Genomic DNA, 25,830 nt, shown 5'->3' with positions numbered 1-25,830 from the left:
TTTCTAATTGACTTGTTCAAACCTGTCATGCTGCATCTCTGGAGCAGGTGGAAATTGAAACTGGCCCTCCTGACCTAGAGGAAGGGACACTATCACTGTGCCATGAGCCCAACACCTCCCATTTTACAATATATTCTTGTAAATTGTGATCATGTGCCACGAAGTTGGGGTCATCTAATATTATTATAAGAATCTCAATTCCATTCAAGTTGTAATTCTTTGTTGATCTGTCAAACTAGAACCCCTCAAAATGAAAATTAAGGAATAAAGACAGTGGCACAGCGGACCATCCTCTTTCCTCTGAGTTTGAAGGTTATAGATGAAGGTCCCACTTCAGAGATTTGAGCACAAATTAGCTTGACCTTACCAGAGTGCTGCGTGTTGGTAGTGCTGCATTGTTGAAGGCACTGTGTCTTTCAGATGAGAAAAACCAAAATCCACTGTTGTTTGGGCACCATTCAAGGAAGAGAGCAGGAGTGTTCTCTTCAATGTTTGGACCACTGTTTCTCACCTAATATGTGACCTTGCTATTCCTGGTCAAGCAGGGGATAATTTAGTAATTCTTTCTTAATGTCATCGGAAGACTTCACTGCTATTAAGTGATTAGGATTGATTTTACACACACCATTTATATTTCATAATGATCTTCCACTGATTGGGTTTTGCTGGAGAAATTGTATGTTGTAATTTTGGCTATGGGTTCTGTTGTAATAGTTTGTGGAGACACTATGTAAATAGATTTTGTACACTGTAATGAGCTGTTTAAGTGGAGGTTATTGCTGTAAAATAGACGCTTTGTGAGTCTTGACATAAGTTCCACCTAATCTTGTTGCAAATGCTGTTCCTCCTCTCAGGAAAGGGAATAGGGAAATCCCTGGAAATTACAGACCTGTCAGTCTTACGTCTGTAGTCAGCAAGATTTTGGAAATAATTCTGAGGGATAGGATTTATGACTACTTGGAAAAGCATAGCGTGATTAAAGGGAGTCAGCATGGCTTTGTGAGGGGCAGGTCATACCTCACAAATCTTACTGAGCTCTTTGAGGAGGTCACGAGACAGTTTGACGAGGGTCGAGCAGTGGATGTGGTGTACATGGACTTCAGCAAGGCATTTGATAAGGTTCCCCACGGCAGGCTCATTCATAAAGTCAGGAGGTATGGGATATGGGGAGATTTGGCTGTCTGGATTCAGAATTGGTTGGCTGACAGGAAGCACAAAGAGTGGTCGTAGATGGTAAGTATTCTGCCTGGAGGTCAGTGCTGAGTGGAATCCCGCAGGGCTCTGTTCTTGGGCCTCTGCTCTTTGTAGTTTTTATAAATGACTTGGATGAGGAGGTTGAGGGGTGGGTTAGTATGTTTACTGATGACACAAAGGTTGGAGGTGCCGTTGATAGTTTTGAAGGCTTTTGCAGGCTTCGGCGAGACATTGACAGTATGCAGAGCTGGGCTGAGAAATGGCAGATGGAGTTCAACCTGGATAAATGCGAAGTGCTGCATTTCGGAAGGTCGAACTTAAATGCTGAATATAGGATTAAAGGCAGGATTCTCGGCAGTGTGGAGGAACAGCGGGATCTTGGTGTTCAAGTGCATAGCTCCCTCAAAGTTGCCACCCAAGTGGATAAGGTTGTTAAGAAAGCATATGGTGTTTTGGCTTTCATTAACAGGGGGATTGAGTTTAAGAGCTGCAAGGTTTTGCTGCAGCTCTACAAAACCCTGGTGAGACCACACTTGGAATATTGTGTCCAGTTCTGGTTGCCCTATTATAGGAGGCTTTGGAGAGGGTACACAGGAGGTTTACCAGGAAGCTGCCTGGACTGGAGGGCTTGTCTTACGAGGAGAGGTTGACTGAGCTCGGACATTTCTCTCTGGAGAGAAGGAGGAAGAGAGGTGACCTGATCGAGGTGTACAAGGTAATGAGAGGCATGGATAGAGTCGATAGCCGGAGACTTTTCCCCAGGGCAGGATTGACTGCCACGAGGGATCATAGTTTTAAGGTGTTAGGAGGAAGATATAGAAGAGACATCAGAGGAAGGTTCTTCACCCACAGAGTTGTGAGCGCATGGAATACTTTGCCAGTGGTAGTCGTGGAAGCGGAGCCATTAGTGACATTTAAGCAACTGCTGAACATGCACATGGACAGCAGTGATTTGAGGAGAATGTAGGTTAGGTTATTTTATTTTTGGATTAGGATTTTTCCGCGGCACAACATTGTGGGCCGAAGGGCCTGTACTGTGCTGTACTTTTCTATGTTCTACATTCTAATCTTTTTGATAGACATTGTGTTGTCAATAGGCACTCTTATATTAACACTATTTTTTGTGTATTTTTTCAGTCTGTCCTGTTGAACTTGGTGAAAGAGGAAGGGGGTTTATCAGGCATGGACCTAATAAGGGTAATGTATTATGTTTTGACAACTCTTATGGAAGTAAATAATTGTTCATGTTAAAGAGGGAAGCTTGGATTTAGAGGCTGATAGATAGATATTTATGGAGAAGCTAGATAAATATGCCAAGGTGAAGTGAATAGTCTTCTGATTTGTTGAAATGATGTAATTTGGGAGCAGGTTTGTGTGGAGCAGAAACACCAACTCAGGTCAGTAGGTCGGAATAGTCTGCTTCCATCCTCTGTGTTCTATATAAATCCCATACAGAGCTGCACATTTATTCACTAAAGCATTGAGCCAACAAGAACTTGTGTGAGAGGGCAAAAGAGATATAGAACAAAGAAAATTACAGTACAGGAACAAGTCCTTCGGCCTTCCAAGCCTGCACCAATGTGCTGCCTGTCTCAACTAAAGTGCCCTACCCTTCCGGAGACCATATCCCTCACTGTATTCCCATCCTACTCGTATATTTGTCAAGACGTCTTTTATAAGTCAATATTGTATCTGCTTCCACTACCTCCCCCGGCAGCAAGTTCCAGGCACCCACCACCCTCTATGTTTAAAAAAAACACTTGCCTCAATGTGGGCGGCACGGTGGCTCAGCAGTTAGCACTACAGCCTCACAGCGCCAGGGACCTGGGTTCAATTCCCGCCTCGGGCACCTGTCTGTGTGGAATTTGCACATCCTCCCCGTGTCTGCGTGGGATTCCTCCCGGTGCTCCAGTTTCCTCCTACGGTCCAAAGATGTGCGGGCTAGGTGGATCGGCTGTGCTAAATTGCCCGTAGTGTTCAGGACTAGTGTGGGTTATAGGGGGATGTGTCTGGGTGGGATGCTCCAAAGGGCGGTGTGGACTTGTTGAGCCAAAGGGCCTGTTTCCACACTGTAGGGAATCTAATCTATTCACCTTTAAACCTTGCCCCTCGCACCTTAGACTCATGGCCTCTGGTAACTGACTTTTCCACCCTGGGAAAAAGCTTCTGACTGTCCAGTCTATTCATGCCCTTCCTAATTGTGTAGACCTCTATTGCGTTGCCCCTCAACCTCCATTGTTCCAGTGTGAGCAACCCAAGGTTCTCCAACTTCTTCTCATAGCTAATGCCCACCATACCAGGCGACATCCTGGTAAGTCTTTTACGTACCCTATGAAAAGCCACCATGTCCTTCTGGTAGCGTGGTAACCAGAATTGAACGCAATATTCCAAATGATACTAACTAAGGTTCTGTGAAGCTGCAATATATTCTCCAGCTGATGAAAGCAGGCATGCCATATGCCTTGTTGATTTCCCTTTTCCACCTGCATTGCCACTTTTAGTCACCTGTGCACCTGTACACCCAGATCCCACTGACTATCAGTACTCTGAAGAGTTCTGCCATTTACTGTATATTTTGCATCTGGATTAGACCTCCCAAAATGCATTACTTCACATTTTTCCAAATTAAACTCCGTCTGTCATCTCTCTGACCAAGTCACCAACCGATCTACATACAGCTGCATCCTCTGATGGTCCTCATCTGCAATCCCACCAACCTTTGTGTCATCAGCAAACTTACTAATCAGGCAAGTTACATTCTGCTTCAGATCATTTATATATATTACAAACAGCAAAGCCCCCAACACTGATCCCTGAGGAATGACACTAGTCATAGCCCTCCATTCAGAAACGTACCCTTCCACTACTATCCTCTGCCTTCTGTGACTGAGCCAGATTTTTACCCATGGTGCAAGCTCACCTCTGACCCCATGCGACTTTACCTTCTGTATCAGCCTTGACCTTGTCAAAGGCCTTACTGAAGTCCATGTAGTCAACACCCACTGCCCTACCATACTCGGTCCTCTTCATCACTTCCTCAAAAAAATCACCCAACTTAGTGATACACGACCTCCCCTTCACAAAACCATGTTGCATTTCGCTAATAAGCCCACTGATTTCCAGTTGGGAGTAAATCCTGTCTTGAAGAATCCTCTCCAATAATTTCTCTACCACTGACATAAGGCTCATCAGTCTGTAATTAGCTGGATTGTCCTTGCCGCCCTTCTTAAACAAAGGAACAACATTGTCTATTCTCCAATCCTCTTGGACTTTCCCTGTAGCCAGTGAGGATACAAAGATCTCCCTCAAGGCCCCAGCAATTTCCTCCCTTGCCCCTCTCAGTATTCTGGGGTATATCGCATCAGGTCCCGGGAACTTGTCTACCTTAATGTTTTTCAAAATCCAAGTACCACCTCCTTTTGATCTCAACATGACCCAAACTGTGTACACGCCCTTCCCCAGACTCCTTATCCACCAAGTCCTTCTCACTGGTGAATACTGATGCAAAGTACTCATTTAATACTTTGTCCATTTCCTCTGGCTCCTTACATAAATTCCCTTCTCTGTCCTTGAGCGGACCAACTGTCTGCCTGCCTACCCTCTTGCTCTTTATATATGTATAAAAAGCCTTGAGATTTTCCTTAATCCTGTTGGCCAATGATTTTTCATGTCCCCTTTTAGCCCTTCTGATGCCTTGCTTAAGTTTCTTGTGACTTTCCATGTATTCCACCCTTGCTTCGTGTTTCCCCAGCCTCCTAGCCTTGATAAATGCTTTCTTTTTGATTAGGCTCACTATCTCTCGTCATCCAAAGTTCCCTAAACTTGCCATTCTTATCCTTCAAAAGGGACAGCATAGATGCAAATGCGTGATGCATTCAATTTATTCAGTGTATCCTGTATTCACTAATTATTTGCATACATCCTGAGATGAAATGGAAGATTCTGAACTCAGAGGCACATCCCAAAGTCACAGCAGACCCAGCCAGTTCAAGGGACTATACTCTGAGGTCAGGGAGTTTCATTTTCCAGTGGTAGGTACTGTGTCTTTGGGCTTCTGATGTGTGATCAGTCAATAAATGTGTTCTGGACTGCGAATCTGTAATGAGAGAGTTACACCTTATTTATACAAACAATTTCCTAGAGTAGGAGCGACTGAACTGTGACTTGTGGACCTTTTCGGTCTAGCCCTGAGATCAGTAATAATCCCTCTTGTATTTCTTTTTTCATGTCTTTGTCTTGTTGGAATTTGTGTGCCTTAAGAATTGACTGGGTTGTTGTCTTAATGGTGGACAGATTCTAAATCAGAAGCCAATGTCTGTATCTGTGTCAGCAGCTTGCCATACATGGAGGTTTAGTTATGGTGCTTTGATTTAAACTATACATAGATCACAATGCTCTATGCAACACACCCATACAACACAGTGGAACTAAATTAGTGCAGATACAACTGTGTTTTTATTCAGATATAAACTCTGTAATAATTACTGTTGTTAATTGTTTTTCACTGACAGCTCTTTCTTACCCTCCAAACACAGGGGTATTTACAACTCTCTGCAGTCGATCTTCAAGGGGTGCTTTTTGCACTTGACATTCAAGCTACAGAACAGCTGCTACAGCACTTGAATACAAACTGGAATGGTTTGCAGGTAAGATATTTCATACCATTTATCATTAAACTCTTGATAAGCTCGGCTAACCAGAAAGCTTTTTTTAGCAATTTCACTACTAAAGAGGATCACAACACGCAGCTTTTTTTCTCCCCTTTCTGTACATAGTTAATGGTCTAAAAAGAAAATATAATCTGAAAATGGAGAGATTTGCAATTCTTGTACTTTTCACACTCAATATGTCTCTGTTTGTAAGGTAGTCAATGAAATTTTGAAGTATAGGAATTGTAATATAAATGTAGAGTGTAATTTGCAGGCAGTTCTGGGAACCAGCAATGCAATAATGGCCATTAATAATGTTAGCAGAGAAGTAAATTTGGCCATGCATCAAGGATAGTTCCCCTGCTCCTCTTCGTAGTAATGTCATTGTTTCTGCTTGAGATTGAAGATGGGATATTGGTTTAACATATCATCTGAAAGATGGCAGTTCTGACAATCCTGCATTCTGTCAGTGCTGCACAGAGAGTGCCAAATCTCTTGCTGTTCTGATTCAGAGGTAGGTGTGAACCCAAAGAACCCAGCTTTAATAATTGAATGAATTTGAGGTGACTCGCCCATTGATTTTCTTCCTTTCCCTGAAGTTTCAATTTAAGCATCACTACTTATGAGGCAACAATGTTAATTGTTTCTCGCTTAAATGGATGTAAATTGCAAGTATTAAGATTGAAAGGCATTGGGTATTATAAAAACAGTTGATACAAAAGGATGAGATATTAACATTGAGTGGGTAGAACTGCTTGAAGTATCATGTGCAACTGCAGAATCCTAACACTACTTCTGACTGACAAATAAACCCTGGGCCACCTCACCAACCATGAAGAATTATTTCCATTAAAGGGGAACCTTGTGATTTACATAGTTGCTTAATGCTGAACGCTCTAAACATGGTACATGTAGTATAGTGGTAATTGTCGATCCGTATTTTATCTACATGTGGCAGCTTCATTATTTGTTATACTGCTTAAATCTCTTGTAGATTGTCTATCACATTGACTGAGAAAAGATTTGATGTTATCTCGCAAAGCAAGTTAGGGAAGTGTTTCTTAAAGACAGGATTATCCCCAGTGAGAGGACTGGAATCATAAAACCTTGAACTAAAATTTTTTAAATGTGTACATTATATAAATATTGATTTTCATTTTGAAGTATGCTTAATTTTTCTGATTCTGAGGTAACAAATTCTGTTTTTAAAAGTTCTGGTTTTAATTTCAGATTCAGGATGATTTGAAGAGAGTCATGGCATCTGTTTACTTCAACAGAATCCTGCTCGTCAACCCAAATATTTTTCTAGAGTTTGATAATTTCCTACCACTTCTGTCAGCATCTGAGATTCAAGCTCTTCCAGCAATCATGGACAAAGAACAAGTGTGCGTTGCACATGCCATCAGCAGTTTAAGATCTATGTTTGATTATCTGTTTGATTATTTTCTTGCTTGTTATCTTCCTCTTAGTGCAACAATGGTGTTAATGTGTTCACAAAAATTACCATTGACTGATAGCTCAAAATCATAAATATTATTGAGATACTGTATAACTATGTTTGTACATTTAAATTTGGGGATTTTCAAGAGGTCACAATTAGAGGAGCATGCATATCTCTGATGATTATGTAGCAGAAGGAGGTTAGAGTCGGAGAGGAATACAAGGCTTTGGAGTGATTTGAAATGAAGGATATGATTTTAAAACTGAGGCATTACTGTACTTTGAACCATTGTAGCTCAGCCATCACAGAAATATGGGTGAATGGGACGTGAAAGCAGGCTAGGATACAGACAGCTGAATCCTGGTTGAGCTCCAGTTTACAGAGAATGTAAGACTCATGATTATCGTAGGCTAACCCTGTTATCAGGTTCATGGAGATGGGATTGTTTTTCTTTGTATTACTACAGCAAGTGAGCATGCCCATGGAATGTGCATCAAATCAAGCATCCAACAAATGCAATTTTTATGACTTTGTGTTGGATGGTCAGATCAGTGTCAATTTAAAGGTGTGTACTCGCAATTTATGCCAAATGCAGTCACTTGTTTTGATAAAATCCCATGCTTAGTGAATTGTTGCCCAGTTTGCTGTTTGGTATCAAAGGGCAGTGTAGCAGTCTCCACCTTCATATTTGTATTTTTTTTAATTTCCAGATTGTACATGGTTAACCAAAGCTTTGGGAAATTGTCAAGTGACCAGAGACGAGCCTTTATCCAATGGGCAGTGAATTCTGAGCAGTATAGCAACATCAGCACATGGTCTTTGAAATTCCTGCATCAAATTGGTAGTCTGCTCGTATACCTACCATTTGAAAAGTTTCAGCTTCTGACCCATCTACAGGTACTACACCACAAAAATAAAAAGAGAATTTCTATAAGCAGTGTTTACAACATTAAAGCATCCTGTAACACTTCCTGATGGCAGCATTGAGGTACTTTTGAAGCACACAAGACCACAAAAATGTTTGTTCATGAGCATATCATTTTTTAATGTTATTTCAGGGACATGTATTGATCATATATCTGTGACAAGTTACCTTACACTTCTTCAGAACAGCGGCATGGGATTCCTTATCTCCACCTGAGAGGATTTATGAAGCCTCGATTTATGATCTTGTCCAAACTTGGTATTTTGAGAGTGCAGCCTTCCATCATTACTACATTGCAACATCAGATCTCAGGAGTGGGACTTACCCCTGCAAATACTCTCCCCTTCATGCAAATCCCTTCCCTCTCCCATCTCTGCATCAAAGAATGATTTACTGTCAAGTTCTTATTTGTAATTTACTCTCTCGGTTGCATAGTCAATGAGCCAGCTAACTGATGGAGTTTGGTATGTGGTCAGAGAATGGGAACTGCAGATGCTGGAGAATCCAAGATAACCAAGTATGGGGCTGGATGAACACAGCAAGCCAAGCAGCATCTCAGGAGCACAAAAGCTGACATTTCAGGCCTAGACCCTTCATCAGAGGGAAAAAAAAATTGTTCTTCTAAGATGCTGCTTGGCCTGCTGTGTTCATCCAGCCCCACACTTTGTTAGCTTGAGTTTGGTATGTGGACTGTTTGTGTGGTTACAAAATTCTACTATAGAAATACTAAGTGCACTGTTTTCCTTGATTTCTTTTTTGTTTTTTACTGATGTATTCCCAGATCCTCAATTCATTGAATGTGCTGTTGATGAATAATTTAACTACAGTCCAGGAAAGGTTTGTCATTCGCAGCATCTTAAAAGAGGGAATCGCAATGACAGCCTCTGAGTTTGATTCGTAAGTAATGCATTCGCTTGAGAGACTCACTAATTTTCCCCTGGAAATTAGATGCAAGTTGGATGTGAGAGCTTATGAGAATGTCACAGAGAAGTTCAAAAAGTAAGTTTCCAAGTGTATGATGAATGAGCTAGGAGATGAAGTTAAGCTCTCAGGCTAGAGAGGATGCAATTCAGGGACATCGTTGAGTGCAGAAAATAACGAGTGGTTTAGCTAAGAAACACTTAAGTCCTTGCTATCCACCAGGAAAAGAGGCATGGATATCCCATGGATACTGAAAAGAATGCTGATACCACTCATCCCCTCTCTCATGTGTCGCCACCTAATATACACTCAGTGAAACGAAAAGATGCCTTATTATATTGGAAAAACACTAAAACATTTTAATAAACACATTTAAATTAATTTTAACTAATCACTTCTGATACTCTAGACACTGTTCTGTAATGTTCCTGAGCATAATGATTTGATCTTGTTGTATGATCTGCCATCCAAAAAACCTGTCTGTTTTTCATGAAGCCTGTCAAAGTAGTGGCCCTTAGTTGAAGACCTGTCCAGATACTGACAGCACTGTTATGACCCTTCAGTTGTTGCAGTCACTGAGATTCCCTATAGCAGCTTGACAATTACTGGTCACCTCAAGTCATTCAAAATGTTGTCTTTTGTCCACATCTGAAGCACAGAATCCTCACAGTGTGAAAAGAGGCCATTCAGCCTGTCAAGTCTGCACTGATGTCTCCTGTGAAGAGTATTCCTCCCAGACCAATCCTCCGCTCACTGCTCTATCCGTGTAACCCTGCTTTTCCCCATGAATGCACCTCACCTATACACTATGAGCAATTTAGCATGGCCAGTACATCTAATCTGCACAACTGTGGCCTGAAATCGATGCCTCCAGAGGAAACCCACGCAGACATGGGGAGAATGTCCAAACTCCACACAGACAGTCACCCAAGTCTGGAATCGAACCCGCATCCCTGGCTCTGTGAGGCAGCAGTGCTAACCACTGAGCCACAATGCCACCCCATCTTGTTGATCTTCTGAACTCTGATGCTGCTCTTACCATATTTCAATTGCTTTGTTGGTATCCTGTCATTTCCAGGTGCCAGGTTTGCCTTCAGGCTTTCCTTGGCTCTTTGAATCCCTGATACGGTTGCTTCCAAGTGCACATTCCCTGCTGAGGTGCAGTGCTGTCATTGAACATTGAATAAAGTTTTGGGGTTATGATTGTTGAGGATCTCCTGAAAGAATTCCACTGTTGTTGCCTTTCCCCTCTTCGATTGTCTAGGTCTGAGCATCTTTGCCTTTCATTGGTTCAATATTGAAAGTAACAGATGCTAGAGATCACAGTGAGTCAGACAACATACATGGAGAGCTGAAGTGAAGTGTGGAGGGAGCAACATTAACAGTGTAGTTAAGAGGGGTGGTGGGGTGTACAGTGTTGGCGGAGAAAAGATGCTGATAATTCAGGTTAAGTGATTGGAATGTAAGAATGGCAGACCAATGGTATGAGTAACTACCAGACTTGCAAGAACAAAAAGTCCCACTGGACTTGGGGTTTGGGGGAGTGGAGAGAGGACATGGTGACAGAGAATGTAACAAGTAAAGCTAAAAGAAAGAGAAGAAATTGGAGTTGGTTCACAATTTGAAGATGTTAAACTCAGTATTAAGCCTAGAAGGCTCGAAAGTGCCTCGTCTGAAGATGAGATGTTGCTCCTCCAGTTTGCGCTGTGATTTGCTGGAGTATTGCAGCATGCCAAGGCATGCAAGCAGAACACTATGTAAAAATGACCATCCACGGGAAGGATGGTGTCATACTTGCACACAGATCTGAGGTGTCATTCAAAGCAGTGATCCAGTCTGCGTTTGGTTTCTCCAATGTAGAGTAGGCCACATTGTGTGCAGCAAATACAATTCAAGATTGGAGGAGGTACAGGTGAAATATTGCTTCACCTGGAAAGACAGTTTAGGCCTTTGGATGGTGAGCAGGGAGGAGGTGAAGGGGCAGGTGTTGCATCTTCCATGGTTCTGTGGCAAAGTGCCGTGGGAAGGGGGTTGGTGTTAGTGTTCGATGAATGGACTAGGACGTTCTGGAGAGAGCAGTCCTGTGAAATGCAGACAGGGGGAGTGAGGGGAAAGTGTGTTTGATGGTCGTGTTCTGCTGGAGTTGTCTGAAATGTGGGAGAATGATCCTTTGAATGTGAAGGCTGGTAGGATGAAAAATGAGGACAAGGGGGACCACTTGCCTGCGCTCTCCATGGATAAGATAGCAAGAATTTCAGATACCAGAGTCAGAGTCAACACAGTGCGGAGCTGGAGGAACACAGCAGGTCAGGCAGCATCAGAGGAGCAGGAAAGTCAACGTTTCGGGTCGGAGCCCTTCAGCAGAACTCTGAGCTCTGATGTAGGGTCCTGACCCGAAACACTGACTTTTCTGTTCCTTTGATGCCACCTGGCCTGCTGTGTTCCTTCAGCTCCACATTGTGTTTGACTCTCTCCATGGACACTATGACTTGCTGTGATCTCTAGCATTTGTTGTTTTCAGTACAGATTCCGACATCTGCAGTAATTTGCTCCAGCATTGGTTCTTTGGTGTTGCTGTAGAAATGGTCAGCTACAGCATCTTGGAATTATTCTAATGCTTACATCTGTGTTTCCCTGCCTTTTAACTCTTGTTTGTCTTTTCTGCAGCTCTTCTTTGCTTTTCCCAGTCTTTTATACTGGATAATATGACTAGAAGTTAGTAAGAACTTAAAAAATGAAAACTTTTTGAAAGTTAAATCTAGTGCGTGATAAGGTCAGTTTGTTATGGATCAGGAACCTTAAGATACAAGGCAAGGCAGCTTCAGCAGACAATGTGATCTTTTAGTCCTTGGGTTTTCAAAAATTCCTTCCCGTATAATTATTCTCCATTTTTAAGGGATAGGGAAATAAATGTTGCATGTAAATGAAAAATAGGTGCATGCTGTTCCCTTCTAATTGTACAATTATCTTTCAGTGGTATTTTCTCCCATTTCTAGACTGGGCAGATTGATATGTTCTGCAACCACCTGGGACCTAAGATTCTACAAACAGAATCTACATGTGTTTGACATCATTAAGAAACAGCTGCTGAAATGTATTGGCAATCAAATCTTTGTTCCTAATGAATTGGTGAGTTAACCATATACAAGCAATATTCTTGCTAGAAGTGAGAGCTGATAATCACACCACAAGAACAACAGGACATTGGGGACCTTCATGAATGATGGAGCCATCAATCTTTCTACTTGAGAAACAACATGCATGACGCAGACACAAATCAGGTGAATTAGTCATATCAGAACAAAAGAGTGGGAGAGATTGGATCCAAAAAAAGAGAAAGAAGTGCAAGAGAAAAAAATTCGATTTTGCTTGCTAGAAATTAGCAGTTTCTGAGCAATTGAGATTTAGGTGTGGCATTGTATTAACAATTTTCATGTCATAGAGTCATACACCACAGAAACAGGCCCTTTGGCCCAACTTGTCCATGCTGACTAAGTTTCCTAAACTGAACTAGCCCCATTAGCTCATGTGTCTCTAAACCTCTCCTATCTATGTACCTTTCCGAATGTCTTTAAGATGTTGTAATTGTACTCACCTCTACCATTTCCTCTGGCAGTTCATTTTAAATGCAAACCACCCTCTGCATGAAAAGGTTGCCCTTCAGGTGCCTTTCAAATCTTACCCGTCTCGTCATAAACCTATACCACCTAGCTTTGGACAACCCCTACCCGGGGAAAAGACCTTGCCTCTTCACCTTATCTATGCCCCTCATGATTTTATAAGCCTCTATAAGGTCATCCTGGAATTTTTAAGCTGCTTATGCTGTTAGTCATGAGCTCCAACTTTCAGCAGCAAACTTTTAAATGCCTGATTAATGCACAAATCTTCAAAAATAATGAGAAAGCCTAGTGTGAGATGTCCAAATATCAACCAGGAAGTTCTGGCAATTCACAACTCAGTCATGTTGAAACAAAGGAATTGGTTAGCTCCCTTGGCTGGAGGACCGGTTTTCAATGCAGGATGACGGAAGCGGTGTAATTTCAGTTTCTACAACAGCTGAGGTTACCGTCAAGTTCCTGCTTTCCCAACCCCTCTCCTCACTTGAAGCCTGGTGACCCTCAGAATAAACTCACCATCAGCCATCTGTTGTAATGAGCAATGCCCAAAGGTCCTCTGGAACTAAGGCGACTTTACCTTAGTATGTGAACGTGTCCATTTTTACCTTTACATGTTGTAACTCTGTTGCTTGAACTTGTTAGTTGATTTATATATTAATAATTCTACGTATCATTACCTAATAAAAACCTTTATTATTTACCACTGTCATTTTGAAGTTGCTTCGATTTTTGTTAAATTTCATGTCAGCATGAGTGACTCAATGAGATCTACAGTAGAGGGTCTATGTGCAGGACCATAATAAAAGCAAAACAGTTTATCCTCTGATTTACCATGAGCTATTTCTCTGAAAGTTACTGAAAAGTCTGCTAAATAGTAAACATCACTCCTTGTTGCACTTTCCCTGTCTCTCATTTTGAACTATGCTTTGTTATAAAACAGTTTGTGAGATAATCAATGCTTTGTGGTATTTCAGAGGTAAATGGAAATGTTTTAGAAAAGCCTGAAGCTGCTTGCATAATATTAGGCTTCTCTTCTTCCTACCATATTCAGCTCACAGAATTTTTGGTCAGAACAACCAGTGTAACCAACCAAGAAATCTTGATGAATGATGAATTATTAAGTATGGCTGGGCTTCTTCCAATCCTTGGGGTGTCCTTCATTAAACAACTTCAACCTTCACAAATACAAGCAATGCTCCCGGAACTCAGTGCAATGACTTTTTCTCCTGTGCAGGTAATTCTTTACTTACGTACTTTTGGCTCAGAGATCCAAGTATATTTTAACAAACACTTTTAAACTATTGTTCTCATATTTGTGTTTGGGTGGATGGCTGAGATAAAGTGAACTTCCTGAATTGCAATGGGAGAAGGAAAGATGGGGACTATGATTATGTTGAGAAATGTGCAGGTGAGGAGGGATAAATTGACTGGCAAGAAAATATTGTATTATCAATGAACTGGAGGAAGGTAACTTCTAAATCACTGAGATTCAGCAGTTTGAGAACAATTCCAGTGTAATGATTTCTTAGAAATTTCTTAAAAAATTAATATTTATAACATTTATTTCAGGCAAGAGAAATAACTGACAAGATACTTCAAAATGTGTCAGTAAGTATTACATTAATTTGAATTAAATTGGTTTGTGCCCTCTCTGTCAGTTTTTGGATATAATTGAACCATTGTTCACAGTCTGTTTCTTTCTGTAGATTACAGAGGAGTTGCTGAGCAACCTGGGGTCATTAGTAATTGGTCTCAGCCCATCGATTATGCAAGTCATTCCAACAGCTTTACTGGTGCATGCCATGCCCAGTATAGCTGAGTATGGATGGAAACTCAATCCTGTTCAGAAACTGATCATTGTAAACAAGCTATGGGTTTGTATTGGATTATTGTCTCTCACCGTCTTCCTTTCCCTCATTGTCATTGTAGGGCTTTCCATCATAACATCAAACCTTGCCCAGTGGGTAGCATCCTCACTTCTTAGAAACTTGTGGTTCAGTTTGTACTCCAGATACACAATTATAAACTCTTGAGGGATTGCTCCTGCTGTTGAAGAGCTGCCTTTTGATTGAGACTTTTAACTGAGGTCCATGTGTGATATAAAGTGGATAGAAAATATGCAATGGTAGCATTTCTAGAAATGCAAGTCCTTTCTTCCTAGTGTCTAGGTCAATATTTTTCCCTCAACCAAAATCATACCTGGTCACAACCACATTGCTGTTTGTGGAGACTTGCTGTCTGCAAATTGGCTGCAATGACACTTGTATTACGGCAGTGACTTATTTATCACATTTCCAATTCAAGGCAGGAGAGATCCCAAGAAAATTCCAGCACCACTCTTTATTTAACAAAAAAAACAATCAACCCTGAATAGTTCACATTTAACTGTGCTCATGCAATTGGTGTCAGGAGGGGTTCCAAGATTTAGATGACTCAGTGCCCCTTAATAAAATAAATAGGCAGCTCATCTGTTTTGTTAGGAGAGAAGTTGACAGCTAGAACAGCTGCCTTTCTTTTCAAACTGAACCGTAACATTCACATTCACCTGAACAGGTAGACAGGCTTGTGATTCCATGTTTAACTCAAAGGACAGTGCTCCCTCCCTTCCAACTACACCGCAGTGCCAGTCTAAATTACACTCTCAAATTTAAGAATTTATTTCATTCCTTTTCAAAAGTTAAAATTGAATTGACTTCCACTGTCCTTTCAGGCAACACGTTGCTGGCACAGTAACTCTCTGTAAAAGTACTTTACCTTGCATCCACCTGGTTCTTTAGCTGTTCACATTGAAGCTCTGCTGTCTGCTTACTGTCTCTCTACCACTGGTAGCAGTTTCTACTTATTTACTCAGTTAAACTCATTTTTTATTTTGAACATCACCTCTTTATCCACACTGGTCTGCAGTTCTCTAGAGACAACAAACCTAATATCTGCAATGTCTAGTTTCTCCACAAGATGCTGTACATTAATCTTTATCTCTGGGAAGTTGGAAGACAACGATTTTGACTCTCTATCATTCACATCAGGGAAGTAACATTTAAAATAATTTTAATATTTGATCGCATTATTAGGCTGCAATGTTTGATAAATGTAGCAGAGCAAAGGACTTTGTGGCTGGATGGGCCCTGAATAATAGATAAGACTGTAGTTTGTAAAGGGATTTGGCAGTATGAAGTTTCATTGAGAATGATATCTGAAACTGATATAGTTGAATGATTGTTTAAGGTATTCTGACACCTTGTCCGGACCTGGGCCAAGAACACATTCAAGTTTACAGTAAACCAGACACCTGAGCCATACATTTGTCAGGATTAGGTAATAGTGGACTGTTTGGTAACCTGATCACAGAAATCTGTCTTCTAAATCAGGCCTGTCAGTCACTTTCTCAATTATATTAAATGCTATCCATTCCAGTCTAATAGTGTTTTGCTGATATTTGTTTGATTCCCTCTCTTTTCCTCCAGTTTTTACCCTTCTTATCCTGTAGGCGATAAGTCACTGGATAGGAAATTTTGCTTACCACTGTTATACTCCTATGAACCAGTCGTGCGTGATGGGTGCAATGGTCAGAGATAGGCAGATGCATGTTCTAACTCATTCCGTGGCAACTGGGTTATGGCACATTATACCAAAGCTCCTACCTAACATTTATCCCTCACAACATTACTAAAATAAGGCACACATCGTCACACTGATGTTTGTGGGAGCTTGCTATGCACAAATTGGCTGCTGTCTTTTCCAAATTACAATTCAAAAGTATTTCATTGGCTGGCTTCAGGCATATCCTTAAGGTTGTAAAAAGCTTGTGGAAATGGAAGTCTTTTGACTTTACCTCACGAGTGCACATTTACAAGAAATTCTAAATGAGGTGGTGAATGCTGGCAGGCAAATGTCACAGCCAAGTCCAGTGCTAACCTTGTATAAAGCCCACGTGTGCAGCTCCCTGGACAGTAGTCAGGAACTCCAATTGTAAATTTTTCTCCCCACAACATTTTGTGGCTCAGTGGTTAGTACTGCTGTCTCTCAGTTCCAGGGATCCGAGTTTGATTCCAGCCTTGGGTGACTGTCTGTTTGGAGTTTACATGTTCTTTCCGTGTCTATGTGGGTTTCCACAAGTACTCTGGTTTTCTCCCACAGTCCAAAGATATACAGGTTAGATCGATTAACCTCACTAAATTGCCCTGGAGTGTCCAGAAATGTCCAGGCTTGGTGGGTTAGCCATGATAAATGCAGGGTTTATGCCAGTAGCATGGGATGATCTTCGAAGGATTGGTGCAAAGTCAATGGTCCGAATGACCTCTTAGCACACTGTAGGGATTTTATTTTAAGTCTGTTAATACTGGGTCCATTTGAAACCTCCCTACCACAGTCCCGACAGAGATTAACTAAAGCCAGACAGAAAGAGATTCCTACAGGTGATTCCATATCTGAGGCATTGTAGTGAGCTGGTGCTATGTTAGACTGCAGTTATACCGTGTCCCTTCCACCGTGGCAATGCCAAAACTATTTTACTGAGAATGCTAATATTGTTTTAAGCCCAGAAGCGTATATTTCAGCCTATTTTGTTTTTAAAGCAATGCATTTCAACGTCATGTTTTTGTTAGGATTCTGGCAATATAAAGTGGATCAAAGATTTGGAGTCCCTTATTAGAGACATTCCTCTAATATCTTTGAGATCAAAGTTGAGCACGTTGCTGTCCAATATCAATGACACAAGACAGATGAAATGGTCTGTGCAACAGGTAACTTTTTCAATTTGGCAATCATTTTTTGAGTAACTTTCTCTGAAGTCCTGTTGTAAAGTATAAATGAGCACCTCTTTCAAGTAGCCCTGCTTGTTACAGCAATAAATATTTGCGTTAAGGAGGGGGAAGCAGGACTGGGCTCTTGCTCCTGAATCCTGTTTAGAAGCTAATACTGGAAGGGTATGGGTTTGCATTCTGGATGCAAACAAACTTAGATTTGGTGGGGAAACCACCTGTTATGGAATAGCTTTTTGGTCTACATTTTCTGGACTGACTTGTGAAGAGTTGCCATTTGAGGGAAATCAAAAGTAGTGACAGGTGTCTTCTGAACTTTGAGTTCAGGAGGGAACAAAGCTTGAGTTTCTTTGCAAATCAAAGCTTAGCTGCTGTTCAGAACTGTGCATGTAGGAATTAAGAGAAGTTATTGCTGTGTCACTTGATGCTTCAAGAAGTTGTTTTTCCCACGTTGCAGGCACAGCTACTCTTCAGAAAAGTTTTAGAAGCAAATGGCCACAATATGACCGAAGAACTTTTCACGTAGGTTGCTCTGTTCTTTTTCCAGCGATGAAATATGTAACATGCTGAGCCATAGAGTTTATTAAAGACCAGATACCACATCATAGCATAATATCTGTACCTAGAAATAGTCATTGGGTTGTTCTGTTGAATGTATACCAACTCTGAGTTCTAATTTTTAAAATATTTTCCTGAGCTGTGTGCATCATGAGCTGGACCAGCATTTATTACCCATCTTTAACTGCCTTTGAGAAGGTGATGAAAGGCTGTCTTTTTGAAGGGCTGCCATCCTTGGGGTATATATACACCCACAATGCCCACCCACAAGGGATTGCGTTCCGGGATTTTGACCCAGTGAAAGAATGGCAATGTAGTTCAGAGTCAGGACTTACTTTTGAGTCAGGATGGCTTCTGACTTACTTTTGTAGCCACAGTATTTATATGGCTAGTCCAGCTCTGTTTCTGATCCATGGTAACCCTCAAGGCATTGATCCTATTGGATTCAATGATGGTAATACCATTGAACATCAAGGAGCAATGGTTAGAATTTGTCTTTTTGGAAAGGGTCATTGTCTGACTCTTATGTAGCACACATGTTACTTGCTACTTTCCAGCTCAAATTTGAATGTTGCCCAGGTCTTGCTGCATTTAGATATACTGCATAGTGTCTAATTAGTTGTGAATTGTGCTGCACATTGTCCAATCATCACATTGTTATACAGTTTTCACTGCCTGCCAAGTCAGCGGTACAGATCTTAGCAGTTTCTTCATCTCCATAGCTTGGGGTAACTGAGCGCAGTTGCAGAATTCTCTCAGCTGCCCTTGGCACACACTTTGAATCTAGCACCTACCTGATCAGGAGCATTATTTGCACATTAAATCATTACAGAAGCTCTTCAAATAATGGCATATATACATGGGGTTACAAAAAGATACAATTAATGTTTGGAGGTTAAATATCACCTTAAATATCAGCTTTCCTGCTCCTCTGATGCTGCTTGGCCTGCTGTGTTCATCCAGCTCTACACCATGTTATCTGAGATTCTCCAGCATCTGCAGTTCCTACTACCTTTGAAGTTTACAGTGCTGGTTTTGTAAGCATTTTAATTACAGGAATAATTGATGATATTGATTTATTTTAAACATCTTTTACATTCTTTAGTTCTCTTGGATTTGTGGCACGTGGTGTGGATTGTCTGACTCTGAAACGCCTAATTACGCCCAGTGCATTTTTGACATTGCTACAATTTTTCCGGGATTTGCCAGTTGAAATGCCGGTGCCGCTGGTACGTTTGGGTGCCCTCTGCATGCATCACACTTCTGTTACTGAATAAATTCCCTGGTTGATGCAACTAGCAATGGTATCCCTGTTGTTACACATCACCAGTTCTCCATTCATCTAGCTCCTTCATACTAGCTCAGTCATTCTTCAAAACAAATTTTTCCAGTGTTACCATTTTAACAAAAACCATAAGCCATCTTTATGATGAAGATTACTTTGTGGCACCTTGATCATTCTTACGTGAACAACCATTTTTTCACTTAGGAACAGAGACCATTCAGTCCCTTAAGCTATTCTGCCATTCATTTACATTATGGATAATCAATCGCTCCTCTCCCATTTATTTGCATTTACCATATTTCTCATGATACTTCTATCAAACTTAGAACTTGGTTTAGTCCAAACAGAGCATTGGTATAAGAGTTAAATTTTAAGGAACATTTGAAAGAAAGAGATGTTTACAGAATCAGAAACACCTGACCATACAAAATATGAACAAAAGTAGACCATTCAGCCCTTCAAGCCTGCTGTGCCATTCAGTAAGATCAAAGCTGAACAAAAAACACTATAGAACTGCATCAATGAACTGTTGGTGTAAGTTGAATACCGACAATGGCACTGGGGAATTTAAAAGTCAGTTAATTAAACAGAGCTGGAATAAGCATCTCAGAGCTAAAGGAGAAAAATACACCAGGTAAGTGACTGAATACTGATAGGTGAGGTGGACAGCAGAACTAACAGAGCTCTGGGAGATCATTATATGTAAGAGTAGAGGCTGTTCAGCCCATCAAGTCTGCTGCGCCATTCAGTGAAATCATATTAATTTGATATTCCTCTCATCCACTTTCCTGTCTTTATTCCATAACCCTTGATTCCCTTACTGACTAAAGATCTGCACATCTCAGTCTTGAATATAATTCACAACCACCTTGACAGCTGTCTGCAGCAGAAAAAAATCCACAGATTCACTGCCCTTTGAGAGAAGAAATAGCTTCTCATTTCTGTCTTTAATGTATGACTCTTTATTCTGAGATTATGCTTTCTGGCCCTGGATTCTCCTACAAGCTGATACAACCTCTTTGCATTCACCCTGTCAAGATCTCTAAGAACCTTGTATGTTTCAATAAGGTTGTTTGTCATCCTTCTAAATCCCAATGAATACAGGCTTAACCTATTTGACTTCTCATAAGACAGTCCCTCCATACCTGGGCTCAGCCTAGTGAGCCTTCTCCAATGCCAGTACACCTTTGCTTGAAAAAGAGGCCCAAAGGTGTTCACAGTACTCCAGCTGTCAAAGTTCAACATGTATTGGGAAGTTGGGAGAAGGATGGAATTCCAGTCACAGAATGGATTAAACCATATGTTTACAATCCCCAGCCACAAAACCTGGTTTGTAAAACGAATGATGAAGCAATTTAATTTTCAGTTAGGCACAAGTGGACGATTAGATTTGAACTTAATTATTCCTCTATTCCACTGTTCCAGCAAACCAGCCACACTGCAGCTCTGCTGCACAAGCTGGCCTGTAGTGGCCACACAGTGCTGTTTGTAATGTCTGTCAAAAACTTCTCAAAGCTCCTCAGAAAGGAAGTTAATTAGAAGTGTAATGACTTTCGTGTTAAAGGGCTTTGTAGAGCGATAATTAGGGTCTGGATAAGTGTGGTGGAGACAGATTCAGAAAGGAATTAGACTGTTATTTGAAAAGTAACAATGTGGAGGGATGGAGGGAGAAGGATATAAAGTGAAATTCTGATTTGCAAGTGTGTGCAGATATGATGAACTGTAATTGTTCTGATTCTGCCCAGAAGTAGGCAACTAGGCCTATCACCCTGTGCCAGCTCTTTGAAAAAAGCTCACCGGCTTAGCCCCACTCCCCTGCTCTTCCCATAAGTGGGTATTTATCTAAGTCTCTTTAGAAAATTACTATTGAATCTGCTTCCATCACACTTCAATAAGATCACTTCTTGTTCTTCTAGAATCCATTGTAGGCTGCATTTGTTCAACCTTTGCCTTTGAGACAAATCCTCTCATCCAGGAATTCGCTACATAAACGTTCACTTGCCTGTTTTGAATGCAAATATATCCTCCTGAAAGTAAGAGCTAGATAGACATGAAGGGGAAGTTATTCCAGATTACATGAATTCACAGTGTAAAGAAAATATTTCCTCAGGTGGTTTTGATTCTTTTGCCTAAACCAGCAGTATAAACAAAGCAGTACAGGTGTAAAAGGCATGCAGGAACAGAAAGAACTAGAGGTACGTACACACATTTGAAGGTGACAGTGCAAGCTGATAAAATTTCTTTTTAAGAAAAACATACAGAACCCTTGACTTCAGATTTGAGACATGGTATGAAAGCAAAGACATTATGCTGATTAGATCTCAGCTAGAGTATTCAGTCCAATTCTAGGCAGCACAGTTTGGAGAGGATGTTAGGGCCTCTGAGAAGGCATTTATGAAAATGGTAACGGGGTAAGGCACTTTCTCTCTATAGAGAGAATGAAGACGGTGGGATTGTTCTCCTAAACAGAAGATCTAATAGAGGTGCTCAAACTGTGTGAAGGATTTTGATTTGAGTAGATGCAGAGAAACCTCTCAGCAGTGGAAGGGGTCGGGAACAGGAGATAGATTTGAAATGATGGACAAAAGAGCCATGTAGGAGATGAGGAATACTGTTATATGGGGCTATGGGTAAAAAGCTACAGAACTGAGACTAATTACGAGAGTCTTTCAAAGCACCAGCAGTTACCTTGTGCTGAATGACCTCTTCCTGTGTTTTCTGATGCCATGCATTAAACCAGAGGGAGGCTGTCTGTTTCATTAAGCACGGAAACATTTTCACTTATTTCGAAATTTGCCAATATTAAATGTAATGTTGAAAAATTTAAGGCAATATCATGCCCTTATTTTAACAGAGGAATTGCATTTTGGAAGCAATGAATGGATTTGTCTTTTCCATGGAGACCATGCGCAGCATGCAACCTCAACTGCTGTTTGACCTTCAGTAAGTAACCATTCATTGTCAGGTGGAAATGGATGGATGTAAAATTTGGCATATGATTTGTAAATAGCTATTACTAAATACTTACAGCACAGAAACAGGCCAGTCAGTCCAACAGTGATAATTGCACAGTTAGATTTAGCATCATATGGAAAGGAACAAAGATAGAATGGGAGTAAATTTTCTAAATTTGCAGAAAGGAAACTTTACAAGGCTTTAAGATAATCTGGCAAAGGTGACTGGTTACAGCACCTCAAAAGAAAGTCAGTGGCACATCAATGGGAGTCATTCAAAAATGATTAGAGGAGTATTAAAAAGTACAGGGGGAAAGTGAAGAAGGAAATTAGGAAAGCAAAGAGAAAATATGAACGAAGGGTAAAATTAAGGATCCAAAGATCTTTTAAGAATACATTAGGACCAAGAGGATGATTAAGGAAAGATTGGGCTCTGTCAGAGATGTACGTGGTAACTTGCACGTGGACGCAGATGAGTTTGGCAGGGTTCAAAATAAGTTTTTTTCTGCCCTCTCAAAGGCGAAGAAAGAATGTAGATGTTCTGGTGAAATAGTAGATAAAATAAGCATATAGACAAGGGAAGTAGGGTTAGGGCTTGTTAGAGTTCTGGTCGAATTGACCCCTGCAGGTGGTTAAATCATCAGGGCTAGATGAATTGCTTCGAGGCTGTTAAAGGAAGCCAGGGAGGAAATAGCTGATCCTCTGAGGAGCATTTCCAAAATCCCACTGGATACTGGCAAGGTACCATAGGATTGGAGACCTGCATAATTTGTAGTGTTATTCAAAAAGGGTGCAAGGGATAGGCTAAATTATTATAGTCAGGTCATTCTGACCTTGATGTCAGGCAAATTACTGGAATCGATTCTCAGTTAGGATTCACTTTTGCTAGGAGAGGCATAGATTTATCAGACATATTCAAAATGGTTTTGATAAGAGAAGCTTGGGTCTTTCTAACTTAATTCAAGATTTGAGGAAATAATAAGGAAGATTAGTGAGGGTATTGCAGTCCATGTTGTCTGCATGGATTTTATTAAGACATTTGATCAAGCCCCACATGGCAGAGTGTGAAACTTGTGCATGACGCAAGAATTGGCTGTGTAGTTGGTAGGGAAGAAGGTGGCTCTTGACTTTATGAAGATAATAGTTGTTTGATTGAATGACGGGAACTATGGCAAATGGAATTCAATTTGGAGAAAAGCAGGTTATGAAAGCAAGAGGATATGTAATGAACAAGAAGGTACGTAGAGGAATTGAAAGACCTTGGAGTGCATGGCCACAGGCCCCAGAAAATGGAGGACAGGTATATAAGGTGATAAAGAAGGCGTATGGAACATTTTCCTTCACTGGGTGAAGTAGTAAATACATGAGTAAGGGTGTAATAATGGAATGATATAAAACACAGATTAGGCCACAGATGGGGATGTGTGTCATTCTGGTCATCACAAATACAAGTATATAATTGCTTTAGAGACAATACAGAGGAGATTTACAGAAATGTTGCCAAGTTTTGAAAATTGTAGGTATGGGAAGAGATTAGATAGACTAGGATTACTTTATTCAGATTAGAGGCGATTGAGGAATGATGTAATCAAATTGTACAAAATATTGAGGGGTTTGGATAACATCAATAGGGAAGGCCTGTTTCCTCTCGAGGAGTGATCAGTTACCAGAAGGCATAGATTCAAGAAGTTGGTGGCAGGATTAGAGGGGATGTGAGGAACATACTTTTCACCTAGAGGGTGGTGGCTGCCTGGAATGTATTACCCAGTTTGTTAGTTGAGGTAGAAACCCTCAATTTGTTTAAAATGAACCTGGGCCTGCCCTTGAAGCATTGCAACCTGCAAGATTTATAGACAGGTCGTTGGTAAATGGGATTAGAATGGAGGGCTATTTTATTCAGCTGTTGCAAACATGATGGGCTGAACGGCCTCTTTCTGTGCTGTGACTTTGCTATGGTTTGAACAGATTCATGCTGGTATTGATGCTTCATATAAACTTCCTCCCCCTGTACTTCATTTTATCACAACCGCATATTCTTGTGTTCCTTTCTCCTTCATGTGTTTTTCCAGCTTCCATGCGTCCATTCCATTTGCATCAACTACTTCCTGTGGCAGTGTTCCACGTGCTTACCAATTAAGGAGGTTTTTCCTGAATGCCTGCTAGATATATTAGCGACTGTCTTATGTTTACAGCCCTATAATACTGATCTTCTCCCCCAAGTGAAACATCTTTTGTATGTCCACACTATCAAATCTCCATTTATACGATTGACTATCTTTATCATATCTTCTCTCAGCCGTATTGAGAAAGGAGCCCAAGCTTGTTTGATCTTTCAGGATATTGGCTTTTTTTTAAGGCTGTTGAAAATTAGAAGATTTTCCAACACCATGACACAAAGATTGCTGCAAATCATGGTAGAGAATCCAGTTCATTTCTTAAAGATCCCAAGCTCAAAGCAGAGTCTGATTGTGGACTGGATTGTACAAGTACTGGTAAGATATGAACTCTCACCATTGGTAAGGTATCTTGATGTAACAAAAATAGTACATGGCATCCTGATTTATCCATTGTCAATTTACATTGACCAAATTAGCACGTAATAGCTTGTACATAAATAGCACTTTGAACACAGTAAAGCTTGTCAGGAACATATTCGGTGAAAATTTGAAACCAGGTGGTGAAGTGGATATTTGAATAGTGGACCAAAACTTGGTCAAAATGAATAGAGAAGTTTAGCCATTTTGTTTGGCACTGTGCTCAGTCTGTTTGGAGCAATGCTACATCTACCTCTGGAACCTTGAGTCCTGGTCACAAAACCTGATGACATTATTGATTTTTTTTTAATGTTAAGACAAAACTATGTACTCTATAATCTTCTCTTTGTTAGGTTTGAAGATTTGCTTTTCCAAAATTCAGAACTTCTTGTGTCTTTCAGAACTTACTAAATGCTTGAGAAGTGTAGACAGTGTTGCTTTGTAGGAAACATGGCAAGTTCTGACAGTGTGTTTTAGTAATGCTGTTGAATAAAAACTGACCAGGATGGACAGAACAACTCCCCTACTCTTGAAGATAGTGCCATGCAATCTATTTCATCCAGCTGAGAGGATGATAGGTCTTTGTAATAAAAGCAAAATGCAGTTTATACCAGAAATCTGAAGTAACAAGTTGGAGAAGTTCAGCAGATCTGGCAGCATCTGTGGAGGGAGAAGCTGGTTTTATGTTTCAGGTCTATTATTGATTTATCTTCAGAATTCAGAGAAACAGAACTCAGCTCTGAAAAAGACACATATTGGATCTGAAATGTAAAATCTGTTCCTCTCTCCACAGATACTGTCAGACTTGCTGAATTCCTCCAGCATTTTCTGTTCTTACCTAGATTTAATGTCTCATCGTAATAAAGCACCACCAGTATTGTGACTTATCATCAACTTTGGAGAGTCAGCATGGATTTTGTGCTCAGGGGTGATGGGAACTGCAGATGCTGGAGAATCCAAGATAACAAAGTGTGAAGCTGGATGAACACAGC

General features: G+C 40.7%; 1 protein-coding gene across 6 annotated transcripts in view; it reads left to right on the top strand.

Annotated features, from left to right (window-relative positions):
* The window catches only part of strc1 (stereocilin 1), a 65,026-nt gene that overhangs the window by 13,669 nt on the left and 25,527 nt on the right, over window positions 1-25,830 (top strand). For all 6 annotated transcript variants that reach the window (XM_048562872.2, XM_048562871.2, XM_048562875.2 and 3 more), the window contains exons 5-18: window positions 2,332-2,391; window positions 5,730-5,840; window positions 7,074-7,228; window positions 7,995-8,181; window positions 8,991-9,106; window positions 12,127-12,259; window positions 13,799-13,981; window positions 14,317-14,355; window positions 14,454-14,621; window positions 17,352-17,489; window positions 17,965-18,029; window positions 19,171-19,294; window positions 22,205-22,293; window positions 24,661-24,796. In XM_048562872.2, coding sequence (XP_048418829.1) covers window positions 2,332-2,391; window positions 5,730-5,840; window positions 7,074-7,228; window positions 7,995-8,181; window positions 8,991-9,106; window positions 12,127-12,259; window positions 13,799-13,981; window positions 14,317-14,355; window positions 14,454-14,621; window positions 17,352-17,489; window positions 17,965-18,029; window positions 19,171-19,294; window positions 22,205-22,293; window positions 24,661-24,796 — 1,704 coding nt within the window. The remainder of the gene's footprint in view (window positions 1-2,331; window positions 2,392-5,729; window positions 5,841-7,073; window positions 7,229-7,994; window positions 8,182-8,990; window positions 9,107-12,126; window positions 12,260-13,798; window positions 13,982-14,316; window positions 14,356-14,453; window positions 14,622-17,351; window positions 17,490-17,964; window positions 18,030-19,170; window positions 19,295-22,204; window positions 22,294-24,660; window positions 24,797-25,830) is intronic.

Source organism: Stegostoma tigrinum, chromosome 33 (assembly GCF_030684315.1).
Source record: "Stegostoma tigrinum isolate sSteTig4 chromosome 33, sSteTig4.hap1, whole genome shotgun sequence".
Lineage (NCBI taxonomy): Eukaryota > Metazoa > Chordata > Chondrichthyes > Orectolobiformes > Stegostomatidae > Stegostoma > Stegostoma tigrinum.
The sequence above is the reverse complement of the archived record's forward strand: the minus strand, read 5'-3'. Positions and strand labels throughout refer to the sequence as shown.